This window comes from Anolis carolinensis, chromosome 3 (assembly GCF_035594765.1).
Source record: "Anolis carolinensis isolate JA03-04 chromosome 3, rAnoCar3.1.pri, whole genome shotgun sequence".
In the NCBI taxonomy this organism is placed as follows: Eukaryota; Metazoa; Chordata; class Lepidosauria; order Squamata; family Dactyloidae; genus Anolis; species Anolis carolinensis.
Genome location: NC_085843.1, coordinates 3,344,061 through 3,369,832, shown reverse-complemented (window position 1 = coordinate 3,369,832; position 25,772 = coordinate 3,344,061). Strand labels below are relative to the sequence as shown.

The window sequence follows — 25,772 nt, the reverse complement described above, 5'->3', positions numbered from 1 at the left end:
GCTATTCAACCCGGCCAACCAAGGATTCTGCACGGTAGAAAGTGTCCAGGCTTGCAAGCAACAAGGCTATTCAGTGCTATTCAACCTGGCCAACCAAGATTTCCCCAGGCTTTGAAGCCACGAGGCTACTCCATCCCATACAACCTGGCCAACGAAGGATGCACCTATGTAGAAAGCGGCCAGGCTTTTAAGCTGCAAGACTACTCAGTGCAATTCAAGCTGGCCAGCCGGTAGGCTGTTAGGAATTGTGGGAGCTGGAGGGCCAAAGTTTGCCCATGCCTGCTTTTGGGTATTTATGTTTTACTGCCTGAAGTTATGTTTTGTAGCAGTTGGAGCTGGCCATACAGCCCAAAAAATTCACAGCAACCCAGGGATTCCAGCCATGAAAGCCTTCGACAACACAGAGTCAGGCCTTTTTAGTATTAGGGTGGGAGATCGCGGAGGAGCAGGTGCTATAGACTGTATTTCAGAGGAAGGAACTTGCAAAATAACACCTCCTGCCTTGCCTAAACAAAAACCTATGGAATTTATGCCCATAAATCCTTCTGAAATGCATGGGTTTTCCATCAGTCAACATGCAACTTGAAGGAACAGGCATATCAAATCATAGAAAGGCTCGGTTTCCAAACTTTGGATCGTCTCTTGGACTCCCTTTTGTAAACAAAACACAAATACTCAAATATTTTTCCCTTAGGATGATATGGGTTAGGTTCCAAAATCAAGCGGAGCCGCACCACAAAGCTGACAGATGCTCCAGCCGTTTTCAAATCTGCTCCAAAAGAAATGCGAAGCCATAAGGGTTGCACAAACTCCCTAAAGGGAAAGGGTTTTGCAAAGTTCAACCGGGAGCCTCCCAAAATCCTCGGAGGCTGCGTCCACACTGTAAGATTAATGCAATTTGACACTGCTTTAAACAACCTTGGCTCAATAGCATGGAATCCTGGGAGCTGTAGTTTGCCAATGCGCCATTTGCATGAGAGATAGCTTTGCTGAACAGAAAATAGTGTTTCCATACCTAGATAGTTTCCCACTCTTTCATTGTTCATTTATGGGAGTTGTAGTTTTGCAAGATCTTGGAGCTCCTTTTCCCAGGAGTGATGGTGCCTCACCAAACTACAACTCCCAGGATCCCACAGCATGGAGCCATGGGGTGCATCTACAATGTAGAGTTAATGCAATCTAATGGCATTAATCTAACCGCCATGGGTCAATGTTACTAAATCCTGGGATTTGTAGTTTGCTGAGAAAGCAGCACTCTTGGGCAGAGAAAATGAAAGTTCTTACACAACTGCAACTCCCATGCTTCCATAGCATTGAAATTGGAGTCAGGCTGCATCAAAGTTGCAGCCACACCATTGAATTAATTCAGTTTGACGCCATGGGTCAATGTTATGAAATCCTAGGATTTGTAGTTTGCTGAGGAAGCAGCAGAGAAAACTGAAGACTTTACATAACTACAACTCCCATGCTCCCATAGCATTGAAATTGGAGTCAGGCTGCATCAAAGTTGCAGCCACACCATTGAATTAATTCAGTTTGATGCTATGGGGTCAATGTTATGAAATCCTGGGATTTGTAGTTTGCTGAGGAAGCAGCACTCTTGGGCAGAGAAAACTGAAGACCTTACATAACTATAACTCCCATGCTCCCACAGCATTGAAATTGGAGTCAGGCTGCATCAAAGTTGCACCCACACTGTTGAATTAATTCAGTTTGACGCCATGGCTCAATGTTATGAAATCCTGGGATTTGTAGTTTGCTGAGGAAGCAGCACTCTTGGGCAGAGAAAACTGAAGACCTTACATAACTATAACTCCCATGCTCCCACAGCATTGAAATTGGAGTCAGGCTGCATCAAAGTTGCACCCACACTGTTGAATTAATTCAGTTTGACGCCATGGCTCAATGTTATGAAATCCTGGGATTTGTAGTTTGCTGAGGAAGCAGCACTCTTGGGCAGAGAAAACTGAAGACCTTACATAACTATAACTCCCATGCTCCCACAGCATTGAAATTGGAGTCAGGCTGCATCAAAGTTGCACCCACACTGTTGAATTAATTCAGTTTGACGCCATGGCTCAATGTTATGAAATCCTGGGATTTGTAGTTTGCTGAGGAAGCAGCACTCTTGGGCAGAGAAAACTGAAGACCTTACATAACTACAACTCCCATGCTCCCACAGCATTGAGATTGGAGTCAAGCTGCATCAAAGTTGCACCCACACTGTTGAATTAATTCAGTTTGACGCCATGGCTCAATGTTATGAAATCCTGGGATTTGTAGTTTGCTGAGGAAGCAGCAGAGAAAACTGAAGACTTTACATAACTACAACTCCCATGCTTCCATAGCATTGAAATTGGAGTCAGGCTGCATCAAAGTTGCAGCCACACCATTGAATTAATTCAGTTTGATGCCATGGCTCAATGTTATGAAATCCTAGGATTTGTAGTTTGCTGAGGAAGCAGCAGAGAAAACTGAAGACCTTACATAACTACAACTCCCATGCTTCCATAGCATTGAAATTGGAGTCAGGCTGCATTAAAGTTGCACCTACAGCGTTTAATTCAGTTTGAGGTTGCTTTCAGTTCCATGATCACTGGGAGTTATAGTTGTGAAGACCTTACACAACTACAACTCCCATACTCCCATAGCATTAAACCAGGGCATTTAAATTGGTGTCAGGCTGCATTGAAGTTGCATCTACATTGTTGGAATTAATTCAGTTTGACGCCACTTTCAGTTCCAGGATCCCACAGCACTTTCAGTTCCATGGCTCACTGGGAGTTATAGTTTAGTGAGGCACCAGCACTCTTTGGCAGGAAAGGCTAGATGCCTTGTCAAACTACAGCTCCCATGATTCCATGGCAGTTAAAGTGATACCAAACCGCATTAACTCTGCAGTGTAGATTTATTTATTGTCAAACTACAGCTCCCATGATTCCATGGCAGTTAAAGTGATACCAAACCGCATTAACTCTGCAGTGTAGATTTATTTATTGTCAAAATACAGCTCCCATGATTCCATGGCAGTTAAAGTGATACCAAACCGCATTAACTCTGCAGTGTAGATTTATTTATTGTCAAACTACAGCTCCCAAGATTCCATGGCAGTTAAAGTGATACCAAACCGCATTAACTCTGCAGTGTAGATTTATTTATTGTCAAACTACAGCTCCCAAGATTCCACGGCAGTTAAAGTGATACCAAACCGCATTAACTCTGCAGTGTAGATTTATTTATTGTCAAACTACAGCTCCCATGATTCCATGGCAGTTAAAGTGATACCAAACCGCATTAACTCTGCAGTGTAGATTTATTTATTGTCAAACTACAGCTCCCAAGATTCCATGGCAGTTAAAGTGATACCAAACCGCATTAACTCTGCAGTGTAGATTTATTTATTGTCAAACTACAGCTCCCAAGATTCCACGGCAGTTAAAGTGATACCAAACCGCATTAACTCTGCAGTGTAGATTTATTTATTGTCAAACTACAGCTCCCATGATTCCATGGCAGTTAAAGTGATACCAAACCGCATTAACTCTGCAGTGTAGATTTATTTATTGTCAAACTACAGCTCCCAAGATTCCATGGCAGTTAAAGTGATACCAAACCGCATTAACTCTGCAGTGTAGATTTATTTATTGTCAAACTACAGCTCCCAAGATTCCATGGCAGTTAAAGTGGTATCAAACTGCATTAACTCTGCAGTGAAGATTTAAAGTTAATTGTTTATTTTTTATCATCCTGCCTTTCTCCTCATAAGGACATGGCACGATACCACAGAATATAAAAACAAGGTAAATGCAGATTCATATGATATATATATATATATATATATATATATATATATATATATACACACACACACACACACACACACACAGTAGAGTCTCACTTATCCAACATAAACGGGCCAGCAGAACGTTGGATAAGCGAATATGTTGGATAATAAGGAGAGATGAAGGAGAAGCCTGTTAAACATCAAATTAGGTTATGATTTTACAAATTAAGCACCAAAACATCATGTTATACAACAAATTTGACAGAAAAAGTAGTTCAATATGCAGTAATGCTATGTAGTAATTACTGTATTTATGAATTTAGCACCCCAAAATCACGATATATTGAAAACATTGACTACAAAAAAGCGTTGGATAATCCAGAACGTTGGATAAGCGAATGTTGGATAAGTGAGACTCTACTGTATACTGTTGCTGTGGAGAAGTATGGTGGTATGGGAAATAAAGTATTGAGGAGTTGGTGGTAGTTAAGGTAAAGGGTAAAGGTTTTCTCCTGACATTAAGTCCAGTTGTGTCCAACTGCACACTGGATTCTATGGCAGTGTGGAGTCAAGCTAATTCAGTTCAAAGCAGATAATATAAGATTATAAATGGGTTATATAGCTGTGTGGAAGGGCCTTGAGTCTACCCTGCCATATAATGCAGTTATAATCTGATAATCTGTATTTTATAGGCAGTGTGGAAGAGGCCTAAGTGAGGCCTAACTGTGCCTGTCCCCTGGACTGAGTAGGTTGCTAGGAGACCAAGTGGGCGGAGCTTAGCCTTCTAACTGGCAGCAATTGGATAAAAACAATTATTCATCTCCCTGTAATTAGGACTTTATTTTTCTTTTCTTTTTGTTGTATGAACGTAGAGGCATGGATTAGGGGTTGTGCTGCCAAGTTTAGTGTTTCTGGGATGTGTAGTTTTGTTGTTTTGTCCTAGGCCGAAATTTCATTACCCTTTTATATATATAGACTAGCTGTGCCCGGCAATGTGTTGCTGTGGCATAGTATGGTGGTATGGGAAATAAAATATTGAGGAATTGGTGGTAGTTAAGGTAAATGGTAAAGGTTTTCCCCTGAAATTAAGTCCAGTCGTTTCTGAGTCTGGGGAGTTGGTGCACATCTTGAGTCTTCACTGCCATATAATCCAGTTGAAATCAGATAATCTGTATTTTATAGGCAGTGTGGAAGAGGCCTGATTGAAGTGGCCCTGGGCTAAGTGGGTTGCTAGGAGACCAAGTGGGTGGAGCTTAGCTTTCTAACTGGCAGCAATTGGATAAAAACAATTACAGTAGAGTCTCACTTATCCAAGCCTCTGAATAATCCAAGCCATTTTTGTAGTCAATGTTTTCAATATATCGTGATATTTTGGTGCTAAATTCGTAAATACAGTAATTACAACACAACATTACTGCGTATTGAACTACTTTTTCTGTCAAATTTGTTGTATAACATGATGTTTTGGTGTTTCATTTGTAAAATCGTAACCTGATTTGATGTTTAATAGGTTTTTCCTTAATCCCTCCTTATTATTCAAGATATCCGCTTATCCAAGCTTCTGCCGGCCCGTTTAGCTTGGATAAGTGAGACTCTACTGTATTCCATCTCCCTCTAATTAGGACTTTATTTTTCTTTTCTTTTTGTTGTATGAACGTAGAGGCATGGATGAGGGGTTGTGCTGCCAAGTTTAGTGTTTCTGGGATGTGTCGTTTTGTTGTTTTGTCCTAGGCCGAAATTTCTTTACCCTTTTATATATATAGAGAGGATGTACTCTGAGTTATAGACGGTGCCGAAATGCTCTTCCAACGACATGCGCTGCAGCGAATCAGTTGGCAGAGGTGAAATGGCATTTGGGGGAATCAATTAAGCCTTGGCTTTGCTTTTTGAAGAAGAGCGCTTCTGACATCCCTGAACTTTTCCCAGCGAAAGCCGAGCGTCACATTTTGTTCCCAAGTCTGTGCAGCGCATGACGAGAGTCGCAGAGAGCCATGCGGAACGGCACGCTCATGCGCACACCCAGGGTTTGCCAAGCAGTGGGAAGCGGAGGCGGCGGCACACGTCCCGCCTTGTTTACACAGACCGTCTTATGGACCCGAGTCCTGTCTGTGCGCCAGATCTGTGTTTACATTGATATCCTCGCTGTTTGCGTTCATGTCATTATCCAGATGGCTTTTTAAAGGATGGATTTTAAATGATGTACGGACTGGTTGTTTTAGTCTGTATTCTGTTGAGCGTGTATGCTCTCTCTCGTACTGATGTTTGAACTGGGTTTTGCGTTTTTTAACTGTTTGCACATGTTGTGTTTTTATATGTTGTTGTTTCCCGGCAACAACAAATTAAAAAGACAACATGTGCAAACACTTAATAGCACAAAACTAGTTTTAAGGCGAGTAAGAAGAAATAACAATCATAATGGGTTGTTGTGAGGTTTTTGGGCTGTCCGGCCATGTTCCAGAAGCATTCTCTCCTGACGTTTCACCCACATCTGTGGCAGGCATCCTCAGAGGTTGTGAGGTCTGTTAGAAACTAGACAAATGAGGTTTATATATCTATGGAATAATGTCCAGGGTGGGAGAAAGAACACAGGGTGGGAATGTTGTAATTAGCAAGCCTGAAAAGCCTTGCAGCTTCAAAGCCTGGTTGCTTCCTACTTGGGGGAATCCATTGGTGGGAGGTGTTTGCTGACCCTGATTGTTTCTTATCTAGCATTGATTAACCATTCAATGCTAATCAAGCTTGCAATTTGCCTAGTTTCCAACAGACCTCACAACCTCTGAGAATGCCTGCCATAGCTGTGGGTGAAATGTCAGGAGAGAATGCTTCTGGAACATGGCCAGACAGCCCAGGAAACTCACAACAACCCAGTGATTCCGGCCATGAAAGCCTTTGACAATACATTGAGCAATAATAATAATAATAATAATAATAATAATAATAATAATAATAATAATAATAAATAATAATAAATAATAATAAAAATAATAATAATAAAGAACTGGTGGGATCACAAACCTGCAAAAGTATTGGAAAATGAGCACGCAAAGATACTGTGGGACTTCCGAATCCAGACTGACAAAGTTCTGGAACACAACACACCAGACATCACAGTTGTGGAAAAGAACAAGGTTTGGATCATTGATGTTGCCATCCCAGGTGACAGTCGCATAGATGAAAAACAACAGGAAAAACTCAGCCGCTCTCAGGACCTCAAGACTGAACTTCAAAGACTCTGGCAGAAACCAGTACAGGTGGTCCCGGTGGTGATGGGCACACTGGGCGCTGTGCCAAAAGATCTCAGCCGGCATTTGGAAACAATAGACATTGACAAAATCACCATCTGCCAACTGCAAAAGGCCACCCTACTGGGATCTGCACACATCATCCGAAAATACATCACACAGACACTTGGGAAGTGTTCGACTTGTGGTTTTGCGAAACGAAATCCAGCATATCTATCTTGTTTGCTGTGCCATACAACGTCGTTGTGTTGATAATAATAAAAAATTTGGTGATAAAGCTGAACACCATTATTATTATTATTATTATTATTATTATTATTATATTATGACACAGCAAACAAGATAGATATGCTGGATTTCGTATCACAAAATCACAAGTCAAACACTTCCCAAGTGTCTAGGACTGTGTGATGTATTATTATTATTATTATTATTATTATTATTATTATTATTACTACTACTACTACTACTTATTTGGGTCTCTTTTTGGAGACATAAAGGGTGAAATAAATATAATAGTAGTCATAGCAATAATAATAATAATAATAATAATAATAATAATAATAATAATAATATCCCACTTTAGGCATTTTAGAGCCTTCCAGAGCAATTCTATGTTGTTTTTTGGCCCAAGACCATGGTACACCATAGTAGTAGTAGTAGTAGTAGTAATAATAATAATAATAATAATAATAATAATAATAATAATAATAGCTTGAGCCTCACCTTTAAAAGAAAGGTAGGCTATCTATCTGTCTGTCCAATTATGTACATTTGTTGGTTGGTTTGTCCATTTGTACCACAAAGGCTCCTTTGTGGCTTGATGGATCTGGACAAAACTTGGCACACATTATCCAGCTTAAAATAATTGAGGGGTTCAAACTAAAATAACAACCCTATTCAGGCCTAGAGCAGAGGGAAAGAAAAGGAGCAAAACAGATTGGCTATGGGTAGGTGAAATGGCCCTCTTTGATGTTATGGGGAAAGAAAGGAAGACAGGTTTATGGGGAGAAGGGACGTACGAAGGAAAGAAAGAGATTTTGGAAAAAAGCACAAAGCTCCTTCTCTGGAGGCTTTTAAACAGAGCTTAGATGGCCATCTGTCGGGAGTGCCTTGATTGTGCCATTCCTGCATGGCAGAAGACAATTGGACTGGATGGCATTCAGGGTCTCTTCCAGTTCTTGGATTCGATGTACATAATGAGTTATCTCTGAGATGGGACCCAAGCCTAAGCATGACGTTGACTGATGTTTCATAAGCACATTACGCTCATGACCCGAAGGAAAGATTTATGCAATATTTATAATTCCGCGGACCACAAAATAAAAGTTTGTTTACACTGAAAGGAGCAAAGGTGCCACTCTCTCAACCACCTCGGAAGAACATTTTGGAGCATTTTCCGGATTGCAGGAATAAGGGATGGTGTTGGGTGTTATGGGAGCTCTCCGTGGTGCTGAACCTATATCGCAGAGTGTTCAGGACCATGGAGAGCTCATCTGAAGCCCAATGTGTGTTATTGTTGCACCCCTAGGCTACGTAGGCACCTCAAAACCACACTGGAGCCCCAGAATTAAGCAAGCAAGTTGTTTACTGATGATTATATGCAGGCAAAAGGAAAATATAGTTCAGAATCAGTAAATTAGGTTTAAATCCACAAAAGCAAAGTACTTGAAGTTCATGAAGCAAAAGTCTATAAAAACCACTCGAAGAGCATAGTCCAAAACTGGATTAATTCCAAGGCATGAATCAAGGAGAACCACAGGAAAACAAGACCAGGGTACAGGATTACCCTGTAATGGGCTCGGGCTGTGGCGCAGGCTGGAGAGCAGCTGTAATCAATCACTGCAATGAATCACTCTGACCAGGAGGTCATGAGTTTGAGGCCCGACTCAGAGCCTATGTTTGTTTGTCTTGTTCTATGTTAAAAGGCATTGAAGGTTTGCCTATATGTGTAATGTGATCCGCCCTGAGTCCCCTTCAGGGTGAGAAGGGCGGAATATAAATGCTGTAAATAAATAAATAAATAAATAAATTCCAAGTCATGAATCAAGGAGAACCACAAGAAAACAAGACTAAAGTACAGGATTAATTCAAAGGTAGTCCAACGTATAAAGTCAATGATAAAACACAAGGCAAAGGTCTTGACTGGAATTAAAACCACACAGCAAAGTCACTAGAATATTGTCGCACCTCAGAATAGGTCACTTTGCTATAGACACCAATCACACACGGGAGATTGTCTTTTGTACTTTTATTGAGCAAAGCAGATATAAATCAAAGCAGGCAGTAAAAAAAGTCAATAAAAATCCAATAGTTCATAAGCCATAATAATCCACAAGTCCATTAGCCAAAGCAGTAAACGATAGATCCCAAAGAACAAGGCACAAGGTTTCCAAGATCCAGGAACAGAAATCTTCTCTAGGCATGAAGCAGAAACATCCACACAGATGAAGCAAGAATTAGCTTTGACAAAAATCTATTTCCCAACACACACTTTTAAAAGCATTCTAGAAAGGCATTTCTCTTTCCTGTGGAGGCCTCTCGCCTACTCGCCAATCTCACACTCCTACGAGGCTGAACTCCTTTCCATAACAGACGGTCCGCCCTAGATCATTCAAGGTCTTTATTATCTAGCACCTGAACCGGAGCTTGGGCTTGAGACATCTCTTGTTCATTAATTCCCATAGGAATGTCATGCTGGCTGTTATCTATGGTCTGTGGGGTCAATAGTTCATTTTGCTCAAGCTGCAGTTCTCGAGCCTCTGAATCAGCCTGTATGGTTCCCATGCCATCCTCCTGAAATTCATCCTGCATCCCCTCATCTAGCTCTTGTATCTGAAACCCAGAATCCCCTTCTTCATCCTCACTCTGGTCATGCTGTGGCTGAGTCACAACAAATATTCAACTGGATTCGCAGACAAGGCTGATACTTGAAGCAAGATACAGAAACATGGAGCAAAGATCCTTCTTTCTTGAATAAGCAAAGTTGCTACCTCTGGCTGTGGCAGAGAAAACAAGGCATTTTAAGGAAAACCCAAGGTCTTTCTCTCACGAGAAATCTAGTCATTAGAGTGATTCAAAAGCAACTGTTTGTTTCTTCACAAACATTCTCATTCCGTCCTCACATGAGTTATCACTGTTCTCCTGTCAAACTCATTATCCTCCTCTAAACTAGCATGTCCATCTGACACCTGGTGATCTGGCCTTGACTGCTGGGAAGAATGTGGTTCAAAATGCCTACTTGCAACCATCTTGTCTCTGGTCCTAGAATCCACTGGGACAAACTCTGGCTTCATCTCAGGCCCAAACCCAGAGTCTCCTGGCAAAGCAGGTGCAGGGACAATCACTGGCTGAATGGGCCCAATCTTAGGCTGGGCTACAACAGTTATTCTGGGTCCAAAAGGAAGCTCTTTCCCCAAGCACAGTTAGAGGGTGAACATATCACAGGAAGGAACCATAAAGCCCGCCTCTGAGTTTTCCTTTTATCCAAGAAAACCCTCCGAAATTAACGGGGTCACCATCAGTCAATAGACGACTTGGAGGCACAAAGGAACGCGGCGGCGCTGAGCTCCTTTGTGCGGCCTTTGTTTCGGGAGATTTATGGGGATTTCATTTCTCCCTCCTTGTCCAGAGCAGAATATTAAAGCCCTGCCATTGATTTCCTTTCAGCGCAGAACGAACTACGAGCCACTCACAACGTCATGCGCCGCTCCGGTCGATAAAAAGACTGGGGGAGCTTCCTACGCTGTTGAATGAATGCATTTTGAAACCACTTATACTGCCTCGTCCCAATGCTATGGCATCGTGGGAGTTGTGGTTTCGCAAGGACTTGAACCTTCTCCCCAAAGAAGGCCGGTGCCTCGCCAAACTGCAACTCCCAGGATTCTATAGCATTGAGCCACACCAGTTAAAGTGGCATCAAGCAGTGTAGATCAGGCATGGGCAAATTTGGGCCCTCCGGGTGTTTTGGACTTCCACAATTCCTAACCACCCACAATTCCTAACAGATGAGCTCTCCATGGTCCTGAACACTCTTTATGATCTAGGTTCAGCACCATGGAGAGCTCCCATAGCACCCAACGTCATCCCTTATTCCTGCGATCCAGAATATGCTCCAAAATGCACTGTCAAGATATGGGCCATGGCGGTATAAACTGCTGAGCTGCTGAACTTGCTGACCAAAAGCTTGGTGGTTCGAATCCGGGGAGAGGAGTGAGCTCCCGCTGTTAGCACCAGCTTCTGCCAACCTAGCAGTTCAAAAACATGCAAATGTGAGTAGATCAATCGGTTCTGCTCTGGTGGACTCCATGCACTCATGCCCATGGCCACATGACCTTGGAGGTGTCTACAGACAACGCCGGCTCTTCGGCTTAGAAATAGAGATGAGCACCAACCCCCAGAGTCAGACATGACTGGAATTCATGTCAGAGGAAAAGCTTTACCTTTACTTATAATGTATCAAGGTTTTAGAATCATTGAAGATTGTCATGATCTCCAATCTTTGACATCTCCAGTCAGCTGACAAAGAACAGATGCCAGCCATAAAACCTCAATTACCCTCTGGTATGTGAGAGCCCCTATCTAAATGGGCCAAAGAGAAGGTTCTGGTATTCGGTACAATAAAATCTATTGGAATCTACCAGCGTGTGTCTTGGTGCTTTTTCTGGTGGAAGACTGACCCAGAGCACAACTGGGAGAAGAGAACCCGACAATTTGTACCGAATCCCAGAACCTTCTCTTTGGCCCATTTACAACTGGGAGAAGAGAACCCGACAAAGATTTATCTCTTCCAGCAGTCAAGTTTAGCTACGACTTTTAAATCCCATTATGTGTTTTTGGTGTTTTAATCTTTGCCTCAGGTGTTTTGACACGTGTACGTTTTGATGTATGTGCCTGTTTCCCGGATCCCGCACCCCAAATGTGCCTAACAAACGCTGGACGTTTCGGGATTTACCCAAAAAGGCTTAAGTCGCGGAGATGAGAGCAGCCTAGTCCTGGGATTAGCAGCCTAGTCCAGCCAATCCCATTAAGGCGAGGAAGGCAGTCGTAATCCTTAAAGGGAGAAAACAGCAGCCGGAAAGAGCGAGAAAAGCACCCGTCGGACTGACAGGGGTCAGCTTTAAACCCTTGTGCCGGCAGGACTGCTGATCTGAAGGTTGGGTTGCTCACTGGAGGTTGCCGGTTCGAACCGGGAAGAGTGTGGATGAGCTCCCTCTGTCAGCTCCAGCTCCCCATACGGGGACATGAGCAACGTCCTTGCAGACGGCCAATTCTCTCAGACCAGAAGTGACTTGCAGTTTCTCAAGTCACTCCTGACACGAGACAAAAAAAAAAAAAAGCTTTCAGGGGCATCTACACTGTGGAATTAATGCAGTTTTGACACCACTTTCACTGCCATAGCTCAATGTTAGGGAATCCTGGGGGGTGTAGTTCTTTGACAAGACCTTTAGCTTCTTTTGCCCAACCAAACTACAACTCCCATTGAACCAGGACGGAGTAGACAATACTGAGGAAGATGGGACTCCAGTGATGGTGACATTATCATCATCACCATCATCATATTTATTTACATGTACATAACAACACAGGACATTAGGAATAATAATAATAATACAGTAGAGTCTCACTTATCCAACACTCGCTTATCCAACGTTCTGGATTATCCAACGCATTTTTGTAGACAATGTTTTCAATACATCGTGATATTTTGGTGCTAAATTTGTAAATACAGTAATTACTACATAGCATTACTGCATATTGAACTACTTTTTCTGTCAAATTTGTTGTATAACATGATGTTTTGGTGCTGAATTTGTAAAATCATAACCTAATTTGATGTTTAATAGGCTTTTCCTTAATCCCTCCTTATTATCCAAGATATTCGCTTATCCAAGCTTCTGCTGGCCCGTTTATGTTGGATAAGCGAGACTCTACTGTAATAATAATAATAATAATAATAATAATAATAATAATAATAATAATAACAACAACAATTTCTCCACTTTTCTCTCTCAACTCAAATGCAAAGCATCTCACAACATCGAGAAGAAGAAAAAAGAACAACGCAGTTTAATGCCCATGGCGTACAAATATTAATTTGGAATTTAAAACGCACCTCAATTAAAATTACTCAAAAATATATTAAAAACAGTAAATATAATCAAAGTCCCTACAGCACTCTTCTGCAGGAATTTGTACTTCTTGTGAATGTATCTAGATAATCAAATCTTATTTTTTGCTGAAAATTTAAGCATCCCAAAGGGACCGCCTAGAATGGTAAACTCTCCCCTTCTCCATTATTATTATTATTATTATTATTATTATTATTATTTTATTTTATTTTCTGACACAGCAAACAAGATAGATATGCTGGATTTCGTATATTATATTATTATTATTATTATTATTATTATTATTATTATTATTATTATTATTATTATTATTATTATTACAGTAGAGTCTCGCTTATCCAACCTTCACTTATCCAACGTTCTGTATTATCCAACACAGTCTGCCTTTTAGTATTTAATGTTTTTGTAGTCAATGTTTTCAATACATTGCGATGTTTTGGTGCTAAATTCATAAATACAGTAGTTACTACATAACGTTACCGTGCACTGAACTGCTTTTTCTGTCGATTTGTTGCAAAACATGATGTTTTGGTGCTTAATTTGTAAAATCAAAACATTATTTAATGTTTAATAGGCTTTTCCTTAATCTCTATTATCCAACGTTTTCACTTATCCAACATTCTGCCGGCCCGTTTATGTTTGATAAGTGAGACTCTATTATTGTTGTTGTTATTATTAGTCTCCTTGCGGTATAAATAAACATAATAATAATGGTGTTGTTTTGTTTTGTTTTGTGATGTTATTGTCATTATCTTTATCTTTCCCTCTGCCCCATTTGGTCCAGATCCGATGTCCAAAACTGAACCTTCGGGAAATATTAACACAATCTTATGAAGACTCAAGGCTTTCAACGGCGGACTACAGCTTCCATGGCTGTCCAATGGCTTTACACTGGAGTAAAAACCACTGATTCAATGGGACTACTCTAAACAGGATCCTGATGTATTCACAGCATATGCACTCTCTCCATGGCTGAACACCTTTACACATAGGTAAAGGCCATAGACCCAAATGGGACTACTCTAATCAAGATCCAGGTTTTTATTGACACTTCTTCCATAACCAACCAGTGCCTTTACACTTGGGTAAAACCAAAAAACCTAATGGGTCTACTCTAATTGGGACCCCCAACAGGATAATAATCATGATAGCAATGTATACATTACTAAAATGTAAACAAACACATAATCATATCATAAGATATACCTATTAAGACAGACCTCCATAAGATACATATCAAAATACACAAAACGAAAACCAGGCAATTCACTGCAGGCCGTGCTCCATGATCGGCCACGGTGTCTTTACCCTTGAGTAAAACTCAGCAACCCAATGGAACGACTCTAATCTGGATCCAGGCTGATTCACAGCAGACCCACTACTATCTCCATCTCTGACCACAGTCTTTACACTTGAGTAAAGCACACCAATTTGAGAGTGCCAACAAGGCTTAGATGTATTAATTCACTGAAGACCTCTATGCTGGACTAGTGAGAGTAAATCTCAACGACCCAACGGGTCTACTCTAATCAGGACCACCAACAGGATTCACTCCATGATGGACCAAAAAAGCATGCATTATCTGTCAGGAGATGCTCACCGTCCATTGGTGATGGTACCATTACACTCAAGTAAATCTCACCAACCCAATAGGTCTACTCTAATCGAAGCCAACCGACAGGATTCACTCCATGATGGACCAAAAAAGCATGCATTATCCTCAGGAGATGCACACCTTCCATTGGTGATGGTTCCATTACACTCAAGTAAATCCCACCAACCCAATAGGTCTACTCTAATCGAAGCCAACCGACAGGATTCACTCCATGATGGACCAAAAAAGCATGCATTATCCTCAGGAGATGCACACCTTCCATTGGTGATGGTTCCATTACACTCAAGTAAATCCCACCAACCCAATAGGTCTACTCTAATCGAAGCCAACCGACAGGATTCGCTCCATGATGGACCAAAAAAGCATGCATTATCCTCAGGAGATGCACACCTTCCATTGGTGATGGTACCATTACACTCAAGTAAATCCCACCAACCCAATAGGTCTACTCTAATCGAAGCCAACCGACAGGATTCACTCCATGATGGACCAAAAAAGCATGCATTATCCTCAGGAGATGCACACCTTCCATTGGTGATGGTTCCATTACACTCAAGTAAATCCCACCAACCCAATGGGTCTACTCTAATTGGGGCCACAAAAAGGACTCACTCCATGATGGACCAATGCATGTATTATCAGAAGATGCACAGCTTCCATAGCTGACCAGGGCCTTTACATTTGTGTAATTGCCACCAACCCAATGGGTCTACTCTAATTGGGGCCACCAATAAGGTTCACTCCATGATGGACCAGAAAAGGATGCATTATCGTCAAGAGATGCACAGCCTCCATAGCTGACCGGTGCCTTTACACTCAAGCAAATCCCACCAACTTGATGGGTCTACTCTAATCGGGCCCACTCCATGATGGACCTGAACAGCCTGCATAATTGTCAGGAGATGCACAGCTTCCATTCCATTGCTGACTGATGTCTTTACACTCGCAGAAATCCCGTGAACCCAATGGGTCTACTCTAACTGGAGCCACCAAGAGGATTCACTCCATGATGGACCAATGCATGTATGATCATCAGAAGATGCACAGCTTCCAGTCCATAGATGACCACAGAGATGCACAGCCTCCATAACTGACAGCGCCTTTACACTTAAGTAAATCCCACCAACCCAATGGGTCTACTCTAATCAGGGCCACCAAGAGGACTCACTCCATGATGGGTCTACTCTAATCGGGGCCACACACAGGATTCACTTTGTGATGGACCAAAGCATGTATGATCATCAAGAGATGCACACAGATTCCATTCCATAGCTGACCACAGCCTTTACACTCAGGTAAATATCACCAACCCAATGGTCTACTCTACTCGGAGCCACCAAAAGGATTCATTCCATGATGGACCAAAGCATGTATTATCATCAGAAGATGCACAGCTTCCATTCCATAGCTGACCACAGAGATGCACAGCCTCCATAACTGACAGTGCCTTTACATTCAAGTAAATCCCACCAACCCAATGGGTCTACTCTAATCGGGGCCATCAAGATGATTCATTCCATGGTGGACCAAAGCATGTATTATCATCAGATGATGCACAGCTTCCATTCCATAGTTGACCACAGAGATGCACAGCCTCCATAACTGGCAGTGTCTTTACACTTAAGTAAATCCTGGGAACCCAATGGGTCTACTCTAATCGGGGCCACACACAGGATTCACTCCATGATGGACCAAAGCATGTATGATCATCAAGAGATGCACACAGCTTCCATTCCATAGCTGACCACAGCCTTTACACTCAGGTAAATATCACCAACCCAATGGTCTACTCTACTCGGAGCCACCAAAACGATTCATTCCATGATGGACCAATGCATGTATTATCATCAGATGATGCACAGCTTCCATTCCATACCTGACCACAGAGATGCACAGCCTCCATAACTGACAGTGCCTTTACACTCAAGTAAATTCCACCAACCCAATGGGTCTACTCTAATCAGGGCCATCAAGAGGATTCACTCCATGATGGACCAAAGCATGTACTGTACTACCATCAAGAGATGCCCAACTTCCATTCCATAGCTGAACGGCGCCTTTACACTCGGGTAAATCCCACCAACCCAATGGTTCTACTCTAATTGGGGCCACCAAAACGATTCATTCCATGATGGACCAAAGAATGTATTATCGTCAGAAGATGCACAGCTTCCATCCCATAGCTGACCACTGAGATGCAGCCTCCATAACTGACAGTGTCTTTACACTCAAGTAAATCCCACCAACCCGATGGGTCTACTCTAATCGGGGCCATCAAGAGGAGTCATTCCATGATGGACCAAAGCATGTATTATCGTCAGAAGATGCACAGCTTCCATTCCATAGCCGAACACAGCCTTTACACTCAAGTAAATATCACCAACCCGATGGGTCTACTCTAATTGGGCCCACACACAGGATTCATTTTGTGATGGACCAAAGCATGTATGATCATCAAGAGATGCACAACCTCCATTCCATAGCTGGCCTGTGCTTTTATTTATTTATTTATTTGCGACATTTATATACCGCCCTTCTCACCCCGAAGGGTGAGAAGTAAATTTTAAAATTTAAGTAAATTTTACACTCAAGTAAATCCCACCAAACCAATGGGAATGCTCTAATGATGGACCAAAGCATGTATGATCATGAAGAGATGCACAACCTCTATTCCATGGCTGTCCTGTGCTGTTACACTCAAGTAAATCCCACCAAACCAATGGGAATACTCTAATGATGGACCAAAGCATGTATGATCATGAAGAGATGCACAACCTCCATTCCATGGCTGTCCTGTGCTTTTACACTCAAGTAAATCCCACCAAACCAATGGGAATACTCTAATGATGGACCAAAGCATGTATGATCATGAAGAGATGCACAACCTCTATTCCATGGCTGTCCTGTGTTTTTACACTCAAGTAAATCCCACCAAACCAATGGGAATACTCTAATGATGGACCAAAGCATGTATGATCATGAAGAGATGCACAACCTCTATTCCATGGCTGTCCTGTGCTTTTACACTCAAGTAAATCCCACCAAACCAATGGGAATACTCTAATGATGGACCAAAGCATGTATGATCATGAAGAGATGCACAACCTCCATTCCATGGCTGTCCTGTGCTGTTACACTCAAGTAAATCCCACCAAACCAATGGGAATACTCTAATGATGGACCAAAGCATGTATGATCATCAAGAGATGCACAACTCTATTCCATGGCAGGCCTGTGCTGTTACACTCAAGTAAATCCCACCAAACCAATGGGAATACTCTAATGATGGACCAAAGCATGTATGATCATGAAGAGATGCACAACCTCTATTCCATGGCTGTCCTGTGCTTTTACACTCAAGTAAATCCCACCAAACCAATGGGAATACTCTAATGATGGACCAAAGCATGTATGATCATGAAGAGATGCACAACCTCCATTCCATGGCTGTCCTGTGCTTTTACACTCAAGTAAATCCCACCAAACCAATGGGAATACTCTAATGATGGACCAAAGCATGTATGATCATGAAGAGATGCACAACCTCTATTCCATGGCTGTCCTGTGTTTTTACACTCAAGTAAATCCCACCAAACCAATGGGAATACTCTAATGATGGACCAAAGCATGTATGATCATGAAGAGATGCACAACCTCTATTCCATGGCTGTCCTGTGCTTTTACACTCAAGTAAATCCCACCAAACCAATGGGAATACTCTAATGATGGACCAAAGCATGTATGATCATGAAGAGATGCACAACCTCCATTCCATGGCTGTCCTGTGCTGTTACACTCAAGTAAATCCCACCAAACCAATGGGAATACTCTAATGATGGACCAAAGCATGTATGATCATCAAGAGATGCACAACTCTATTCCATGGCAGGCCTGTGCTGTTACACTCAAGTAAATCCCACCAAACCAATGGGAATACTCTAATGATGGACCAAAGCATGTATGATCATGAAGAGATGCACAACCTCTATTCCATGGCTGTCCTGTGCTTTTACACTCAAGTAAATCCCACCAAACCAATGGGAATACTCTAATGATGGACCAAAGCATGTATGATCATGAAGAGATGCACAACCTCTATTCCATGGCTGTCCTGTGCTTTTACACTCAAGTAAATCCCACCAAACCAATGGGAATACTCTAATGATGGACCAAAGCATGTATGATCATGAAGAGATGCACAACCTCCATTCCATGGCTGTCCTGTGCTTTTACACTCAAGTAAATCCCACCAAACCAATGGGAATACTCTAATGATGGACCAAAGCATGTATGATCATGAAGAGATGCACAACCTCCATTCCATGGCTGTCCTGTGCTTTTACACTCAAGTAAATCCCACCAAACCAATGGGAATACTCTAATGATGGACCAAAGCATGTATGATCATGAAGAGATGCACAACCTCCATTCCATGGCTGTCCTGTGCTTTTACACTCAAGTAAATCCCACCAAACCAATGGGAATACTCTAATGATGGACCAAAGCATGTATGATCATGAAGAGATGCACAACCTCTATTCCATGGCTGTCCTGTGCTTTTACACTCAAGTAAATCCCACCAAACCAATGGGAATACTCTAATGATGGACCAAAGCATGTATGATCATCAAGAGATGCACAACTCTATTCCATGGCAGGCCTGTGCTGTTACACTCAAGTAAATCCCACCAAACCAATGGGAATACTCTAATGATGGACCAAAGCATGTATGATCATGAAGAGATGCACAACCTCCATTCCATGGCTGTCCTGTGTTTTTACACTCAAGTAAATCCCACCAAACCAATGGGAATACTCTAATGATGGACCAAAGCATGTATGATCATCAAGAGATGCACAACTCTATTCCATGGCTGTCCTGTGCTGTTACACTCAAGTAAATCCCACCAAACCAATGGGAATACTCTAATGATGGACCAAAGCATGTATGATCATGAAGAGATGCACAACCTCCATTCCATGGCTGTCCTGTGCTTTTACACTCAAGTAAATCCCACCAAACCAATGGGAATACTCTAATGATGGACCAAAGCATGTATGATCATGAAGAGATGCACAACCTCCATTCCATGGCTGTCCTGTGTTTTTACACTCAAGTAAATCCCACCAAACCAATGGGAATACTCTAATGATGGACCAAAGCATGTATGATCATCAAGAGATGCACAACCTCTATTCCATGGCAGGCCTGTGCTGTTACACTCAAGTAAATCCCACCAAACCAATGGGAATGCTCTAATGATGGACCAAAGCATGTATGATCATGAAGAGATGCACAACCTCCATTCCATGGCTGTCCTGTGCTGTTACACTCAAGTAAATCCCACCAAACCAATGGGAATACTCTAATGATGGACCAAAGCATGTATGATCATGAAGAGATGCACAACCTCCATTCCATGGCTGTCCTGTGCTGTTACACTCAAGTAAATCCCACCAAACCAATGGGAATACTCTAATGATGGACCAAAGCATGTATGATCATCAAGAGATGCACAACTCTATTCCATGGCAGGCCTGTGCTGTTACACTCAAGTAAATCCCACCAAACCAATGGGAATACTCTAATGATGGACCAAAGCATGTATGATCATGAAGAGATGCACAACCTCTATTCCATGGCTGTCCTGTGCTTTTACACTCAAGTAAATCCCACCAAACCAATGGGAATACTCTAATGATGGACCAAAGCATGTATGATCATGAAGAGATGCACAACCTCCATTCCATGGCTGTCCTGTGCTGTTACACTCAAGTAAATCCCACCAAACCAATGGGAATACTCTAATGATGGACCAAAGCATGTATGATCATGAAGAGATGCACAACCTCTATTCCATGGCTGTCCTGTGCTTTTACACTCAAGTAAATCCCACCAAACCAATGGGAATACTCTAATGATGGACCAAAGCATGTATGATCATGAAGAGATGCACAACCTCCATTCCATGGCTGTCCTGTGCTGTTACACTCAAGTAAATCCCACCAAACCAATGGGAATACTCTAATGATGGACCAAAGCATGTATGATCATGAAGAGATGCACAACCTCTATTCCATGGCTGTCCTGTGCTGTTACACTCAAGTAAATCCCACCAAACCAATGGGAATACTCTAATGATGGACCAAAGCATGTATGATCATGAAGAGATGCACAACCTCCATTCCATGGCTGTCCTGTGCTTTTACACTCAAGTAAATCCCACCAAACCAATGGGAATACTCTAATGATGGACCAAAGCATGTATGATCATGAAGAGATGCACAACCTCCATTCCATGGCTGTCCTGTGCTTTTACACTCAAGTAAATCCCACCAAACCAATGGGAATACTCTAATGATGGACCAAAGCATGTATGATCATGAAGAGATGCACAACCTCCATTCCATGGCTGTCCTGTGCTTTTACACTCAAGTAAATCCCACCAAACCAATGGGAATACTCTAATGATGGACCAAAGCATGTATGATCATGAAGAGATGCACAACCTCTATTCCATGGCTGTCCTGTGCTGTTACACTCAAGTAAATCCCACCAAACCAATGGGAATACTCTAATGATGGACCAAAGCATGTATGATCATGAAGAGATGCACAACCTCTATTCCATGGCTGTCCTGTGTTTTTACACTCAAGTAAATCCCACCAAACCAATGGGAATACTCTAATGATGGACCAAAGCATGTATGATCATGAAGAGATGCACAACCTCTATTCCATGGCTGTCCTGTGCTTTTACACTCAAGTAAATCCCACCAAACCAATGGGAATACTCTAATGATGGACCAAAGCATGTATGATCATCAAGAGATGCACAACTCTATTCCATGGCAGGCCTGTGCTGTTACACTCAAGTAAATCCCACCAAACCAATGGGAATACTCTAATGATGGACCAAAGCATGTATGATCATGAAGAGATGCACAACCTCCATTCCATGGCTGTCCTGTGTTTTTACACTCAAGTAAATCCCACCAAACCAATGGGAATACTCTAATGATGGACCAAAGCATGTATGATCATCAAGAGATGCACAACTCTATTCCATGGCTGTCCTGTGCTGTTACACTCAAGTAAATCCCACCAAACCAATGGGAATACTCTAATGATGGACCAAAGCATGTATGATCATGAAGAGATGCACAACCTCCATTCCATGGCTGTCCTGTGCTTTTACACTCAAGTAAATCCCACCAAACCAATGGGAATACTCTAATGATGGACCAAAGCATGTATGATCATGAAGAGATGCACAACCTCCATTCCATGGCTGTCCTGTGTTTTTACACTCAAGTAAATCCCACCAAACCAATGGGAATACTCTAATGATGGACCAAAGCATGTATGATCATCAAGAGATGCACAACCTCTATTCCATGGCAGGCCTGTGCTGTTACACTCAAGTAAATCCCACCAAACCAATGGGAATGCTCTAATGATGGACCAAAGCATGTATGATCATGAAGAGATGCACAACCTCCATTCCATGGCTGTCCTGTGCTGTTACACTCAAGTAAATCCCACCAAACCAATGGGAATACTCTAATGATGGACCAAAGCATGTATGATCATGAAGAGATGCACAACCTCCATTCCATGGCTGTCCTGTGCTGTTACACTCAAGTAAATCCCACCAAACCAATGGGAATACTCTAATGATGGACCAAAGCATGTATGATCATCAAGAGATGCACAACTCTATTCCATGGCAGGCCTGTGCTGTTACACTCAAGTAAATCCCACCAAACCAATGGGAATACTCTAATGATGGACCAAAGCATGTATGATCATGAAGAGATGCACAACCTCTATTCCATGGCTGTCCTGTGCTTTTACACTCAAGTAAATCCCACCAAACCAATGGGAATACTCTAATGATGGACCAAAGCATGTATGATCATGAAGAGATGCACAACCTCCATTCCATGGCTGTCCTGTGCTGTTACACTCAAGTAAATCCCACCAAACCAATGGGAATACTCTAATGATGGACCAAAGCATGTATGATCATGAAGAGATGCACAACCTCTATTCCATGGCTGTCCTGTGCTGTTACACTCAAGTAAATCCCACCAAACCAATGGGAATACTCTAATGATGGACCAAAGCATGTATGATCATGAAGAGATGCACAACCTCTATTCCATGGCTGTCCTGTGCTGTTACACTCAAGTAAATCCCACCAAACCAATGGGAATACTCTAATGATGGACCAAAGCATGTATGATCATGAAGAGATGCACAACCTCTATTCCATGGCTGTCCTGTGCTGTTACACTCAAGTAAATCCCACCAAACCAATGGGAATACTCTAATGATGGACCAAAGCATGTATGATCATGAAGAGATGCACAACCTCTATTCCATGGCTGTCCTGTGCTGTTACACTCAAGTAAATCCCACCAAACCAATGGGAATACTCTAATGATGGACCAAAGCATGTATGATCATGAAGAGATGCACAACCTCCATTCCATGGCTGTCCTGTGCTGTTACACTCAAGTAAATCCCACCAAACCAATGGGAATACTCTAATGATGGACCAAAGCATGTATGATCATGAAGAGATGCACAACCTCTATTCCATGGCTGTCCTGTGCTGTTACACTCAAGTAAATCCCACCAAACCAATGGGAATACTCTAATGATGGACCAAAGCATGTATGATCATGAAGAGATGCACAACCTCCATTCCATGGCTGTCCTGTGCTTTTACACTCAAGTAAATCCCACCAAACCAATGGGAATACTCTAATGATGGACCAAAGCATGTATGATCATGAAGAGATGCACAACCTCCATTCCATGGCTGTCCTGTGCTGTTACACTCAAGTAAATCCCACCAAACCAATGGGAATACTCTAATGATGGACCAAAGCATGTATGATCATGAAGAGATGCACAACCTCTATTCCATGGCTGTCCTGTGCTGTTACACTCAAGTAAATCCCACCAAACCAATGGGAATACTCTAATGATGGACCAAAGCATGTATGATCATGAAGAGATGCACAACCTCTATTCCATGGCTGTCCTGTGCTGTTACACTCAAGTAAATCCCACCAAACCAATGGGAATACTCTAATGATGGACCAAAGCATGTATGATCATGAAGAGATGCACAACCTCTATTCCATGGCTGTCCTGTGCTGTTACACTCAAGTAAATCCCACCAAACCAATGGGAATACTCTAATGATGGACCAAAGCATGTATGATCATCAAGAGATGCACAACTCTATTCCATGGCTGTCCTGTGCTGTTACACTCAAGTAAATCCCACCAAACCAATGGGAATACTCTAATGATGGACCAAAGCATGTATGATCATGAAGAGATGCACAACCTCTATTCCATGGCTGTCCTGTGCTGTTACACTCAAGTAAATCCCACCAAACCAATGGGAATACTCTAATGATGGACCAAAGCATGCCTTATCGTCAGGAGATGCACAGCCTCCCTCCCTTCCACACTCGGGCAAGACCCATGGATGCAATGGGTCTACTCTAATCAATGGATGCAAAGTTATGGAGCCAAAAGCACAATCCTCCTCCTCCTCTTATTTTTGCAGGATTGGGACTCACCGGGTGCCTTTGTCGCCCATGGCTGGGAAGGGCGACGAGGCGAGCAGAGCAAGCCCTCCTCCTCCTCTTCCTTTTCCTCCTTTCCTTCCTTCCTTCCTTCCTTCCTTCCTTTTTCACGGGCGACGAGGCGGCTGCTTCATGCCCCCACTCCCTTTGATTTGGATTATTGTCCCTTTTTCCTTCCTTTTCCAAAACGAAGCAGAGGCAGCCTTGCAAAAAAAGCACCCTCCTTTCTTCTTCTCCTCCTCCTCCTTCCCTTCCTCCTTCCTTTCTTTTTCTCTCCTCCTCCGTCCACGCACACGTCACGAGGAGCCTCAGCCTCCTCCCACCCGACACGCGAACCCCTAGACCCGTGTCACGCTCACGTGTGTATGTGTGTGTGAATGAATATATATATATATATACACACGCCTCTTGGGAAGGAGGCTTCAAGCAAGCAAGACCTGGGGAGAGAAATGCATCAGCTGCCATTTCTGCGCAGCTTCTCTTTGCAGATGCATGCTCTTATTTATTTTTCTCTTGGAAATTTCTGCAAATATTGTGAACCTCTCTCTGCAAAAAAACCCAAAAAAACCCCCCTCTAAGTTTATAATTTTGTTCTCGAAAAAAGAGGGGAAAATTAACTCAAACTATTTTTTAAAAAGGAAAAGATGGGAAACATCACACTGTTTAGTAGCCAGCTGCAATAAATCACTATGAGTTCGAGGCCAGCCCATGTTGGAGTGAGCACTCGACCATTAAAATAAAAATAAAAATAGCCCTGCTCATTGTTGACCTAAGCAACCCGAAAGATAGTTGCATCTATCAAGTAGGAAATTTAGGTACCACTTACATGGGGAGGCTAATTTAACTAATTTTTAAAAAGATAAAGTCCAGTCATGTCTGACTCAGGGGGTTGGCGCTCATCTCCATTTCTAAGCCAAAGAGCCGGCACTGTCCATAGACACCTCCAAGGTCATGTGGCCAGCATGACTGCATGGAACGCCGTTGCCTTCCCGCCGGAGCGGTACCTATTGATCTACTCACATTGGCATGTTTTCGAACTGCTAGGTTGGCAGGAGCTGGAGCTAACTGCGGGCGCTCAAGCCGCTTCCGGGGTTTGAATCTGGGACCTTTCGGTCTGCAACTAATTTAAATTAACTAATTTACGACACCATAAAAAACATCCAGCAGTGTTTGGAATGAAGAAGTATCCATCAAGGACTCGACGTCACAGTGGATGATGAAGCAGCTGCTCCCCCTGTGGCCGGAATCGAGCATCGCCTCAGGAAGCTGGAAGCTGGAGAAGGTTAAATTGCCTCTGTGTCTGTCTCTGTCTCTATGTTCATATGGCATTGAATATTTTCCGTGTATGTGTACAATGTGACCCGCCCTGAGTCCCCTTCAGGGTGAGAAA

At 42.4% G+C, this 25,772-nt stretch overlaps 1 protein-coding gene across 1 annotated transcript in view; it reads right to left on the bottom strand.

Moving 5' to 3' along the window:
- The window catches only part of arrb1 (arrestin beta 1), a 182,961-nt gene extending 158,278 nt beyond the window's left edge, over nucleotides 1-24,683 (bottom strand). The window contains exon 1 of the mRNA XM_062974415.1: nucleotides 24,377-24,683. Coding sequence (XP_062830485.1) covers nucleotides 24,377-24,396 — 20 coding nt within the window. The 5' untranslated portion in view covers nucleotides 24,397-24,683. The remainder of the gene's footprint in view (nucleotides 1-24,376) is intronic.
- Between the last annotated feature and the right edge of the window lie 1,089 nt (nucleotides 24,684-25,772).